The following is a 2,723-nucleotide window of genomic DNA, read 5'->3' on the forward strand; positions in this document are numbered from 1 at the left end:
ATTAGAATGAGTTATATATATGTTTCCATTACGACGTTACTTGTATGTATTAGAATGAGTTATATATATATGTTTCCATTACGACGTTACTTGTATGTATTAGAATGAGTTATATATATGTTTCCTTTACGACATTAGTTGTATGTATTAGAATGAGTTATATATATGTTTCCTTTACGACATTAGTTGTATGTATTAGAATGAGTTATATATATGTTTCCATTACGACGTTACTTGTATGTATTAGAATGAGTTATATATATGTTTCCATTACGACGTTATTTGTATGTATTAGAATGAGTTATATATATGTTTCCATTACGACGTTATTTGTATGTATTACAATGAGTTATATGTATGTTTCTATTACGACATTACTTGTATGTATTAGAATGAGTTATATATATATGTTTCTATTACGACATTACTTGTATGTATTATAATGTTATCACATTTAAAAGTTGGGGTCATGTGATTAATCATGGCTTTCCTTTTCAGAAACATGATTTGACGGTGGCCATAAAAAGTATAACGAAGAAAAATTTGGCAAAATCACAGAATCTTCTGGCGAAAGAAATCAAAATACTGAAGGTTTGTATGTGCATCACCTAAATCCTGGTGTGACGTCACTCCAACTTACGTTTGTGTGTGTGTGTGTTGTTTTTTTTTAGATATATATGCATACAAGTTTTTATGTTCATTTCTTTGATTTTTCGGTATTTCAGCTTATTGGTTTATTACCATCCTCGCCATTCATTTTACAGAAACAAAGACATCCTTCTACATTGTCACTTAAAACTCACCCAACCACAAGGAGGTCGGGCGTGGGGAGTCGTTCTCGTGCCTGACTGTTGGCCAGATGATCCTTGGTTCTCGTGCCTGACTGTTGGCCAGATGTCTGGCCAACAGTCAGGCACGAGAACCAAGGATCCTCTGGCCAACAGTCAGGCACGAGAACCATGGATCCTCTGGCCAACAGTCAGGCACGAGAACCAAGGATTGATCCTTGGTTCTCATGCCTGACTGTTGGCCAGAAGATCATTGGTTCTCGTGCCTGACTGTTGGCCAGAGGATCCTTGGTTCTCGTGCCTGACTGTCGTCCAGAGGATCCTTGGTTCTCGTACTGACTGTTGGCCAGAAGATCATTGGTTCTCGTGCCTGACTGTTGACTAGAGGGTCCAAAGTTCACGTGTCGTTGCCTACAATCGCGCCCTGCACTTTGGAGCCGTGTGTACGTTATAAGAGAGAGACGGTCAAACCCCACTTTTCGATGAAAGTAGCCCAAGAGTCTGTAGTGGGCAAGGCTTTGAGACAGCGTGCGTCTAAAGGCCTTTGGTACTGGTCAAAATTAGAAACGACTATATCACATATACAGACCTCGTGGCTTTGCGCAGATATCTGAAACTAACAATTACTGACCACTAAGGTTTATATACATCTTCTGTTTCAGTCCGATGTTTCGGATCCCTGGCCCACGTCCCGGCTAACACGTAACTATACCAAATCCTGGTATCGTTTGATTTGATTTATTTTTCATTTAAAATTGTTTTTCATCACACTAAGTATTATAGCCTTTTTTCTAAAAAAGTAATTATTTCGAATTTCTGGAAAATTGTCCAGCTATAATATACATCCCACTGAAGTACTTTACGTAGGGATGTTTGTTTTTTTTCTTCGTCAATCAAAATAGGAAGAATTTGGAAATTTTAAACATTTTCTTCCAAATAAATGAACTGGTGAGCGTGGAAAGAGTATCAAATCAAATGTTTTTCTTCCCAATTATTACACTGGAAACCGGGTTTCGTTACCTGTGGTGGGCAGAGCACAGATAGCCCATTATGTAGATTTGTTCTTAACTACGTACAAACTAACTTTCCCCAGACAGGAGCTGGTCACCCTATTAACACATTTTCTTAGCCTGCATAAAAAATGTAAATAGTTTGTTTGTTTTTTGTAACTTAGTTATTTACGTTTGGACATGAATTACATTACTACAACTAAGGCCTTTTTAACATAAGGTTAATATTTATTTCGTACACAACAGACCTAAAGGTTATGTACAATAACCCCACAACGCTTGGATTATCCTAAGATAAGGACAGGAGATTAACAGAAACATTTAAAAATAAACATCATTACGCAACAGTGTTGTGGACTTTTCATCGTGAATACTTTTAAATACGAAGCAGTGGTAATAAAGCTGTGAGTTTATACGGTTGTTTTCAGTGGAGAACGTGATGTTATCAAACATTGAGTTGTTTGTAAACAAACTGGATCTGATGATCGCGCTCAGCCAGTGTCCCGCAAGGTCAGCCAGCTGCCGTCAACCCTTTCTTTGAGAAGGAGTGAAAGGGGTGCTCTTGGCAGTAAGGAAAAGTGGGTCATGGTCTGAAGTAAATGTAATTCGTTTAGTGATTTGAATGTAACCCACTTTTTTTTCTTTTTACCGTGGCCCATAAGGTTAAATGATGAAATGTTCCTTTAATATCAGAAGCACATGACAAGCGTTGAACAGCTGCGTTTCGTGTACTTGAATTAATATAAAAAATATATACAGTTTGTTGTATGACTTCGGGGACTGAAGTAGTCATGGAAACTGCCATAGGAATGTAAATCCGAATTAAATTTGTGCTTTGAATATTTTAACTAATGAATATGAAAGATGTTGTAGCACGAAATATACTGAATCAGCCACTAGAAGGCTCTGCGATTGGGTAAAAGGA

At 37.4% G+C, this 2,723-nt stretch overlaps 1 protein-coding gene across 1 annotated transcript in view; it reads left to right on the forward strand.

Annotated features, from left to right (window-relative positions):
* LOC106465817 (serine/threonine-protein kinase unc-51-like) overlaps positions 1–2,723 on the forward strand; it is a 93,458-nt gene that overhangs the window by 16,500 nt on the left and 74,235 nt on the right. Inside the window, exon 2 of the mRNA XM_022393765.1 lies at positions 499–591. Within this exon, the coding sequence (XP_022249473.1) occupies positions 499–591 (93 nt within the window). The remainder of the gene's footprint in view (positions 1–498; positions 592–2,723) is intronic.

Source organism: Limulus polyphemus, unplaced genomic scaffold (genome assembly GCF_000517525.1).
Source record: "Limulus polyphemus unplaced genomic scaffold, Limulus_polyphemus-2.1.2 Scaffold2060, whole genome shotgun sequence".
In the NCBI taxonomy this organism is placed as follows: domain Eukaryota; kingdom Metazoa; phylum Arthropoda; class Merostomata; order Xiphosura; family Limulidae; genus Limulus; species Limulus polyphemus.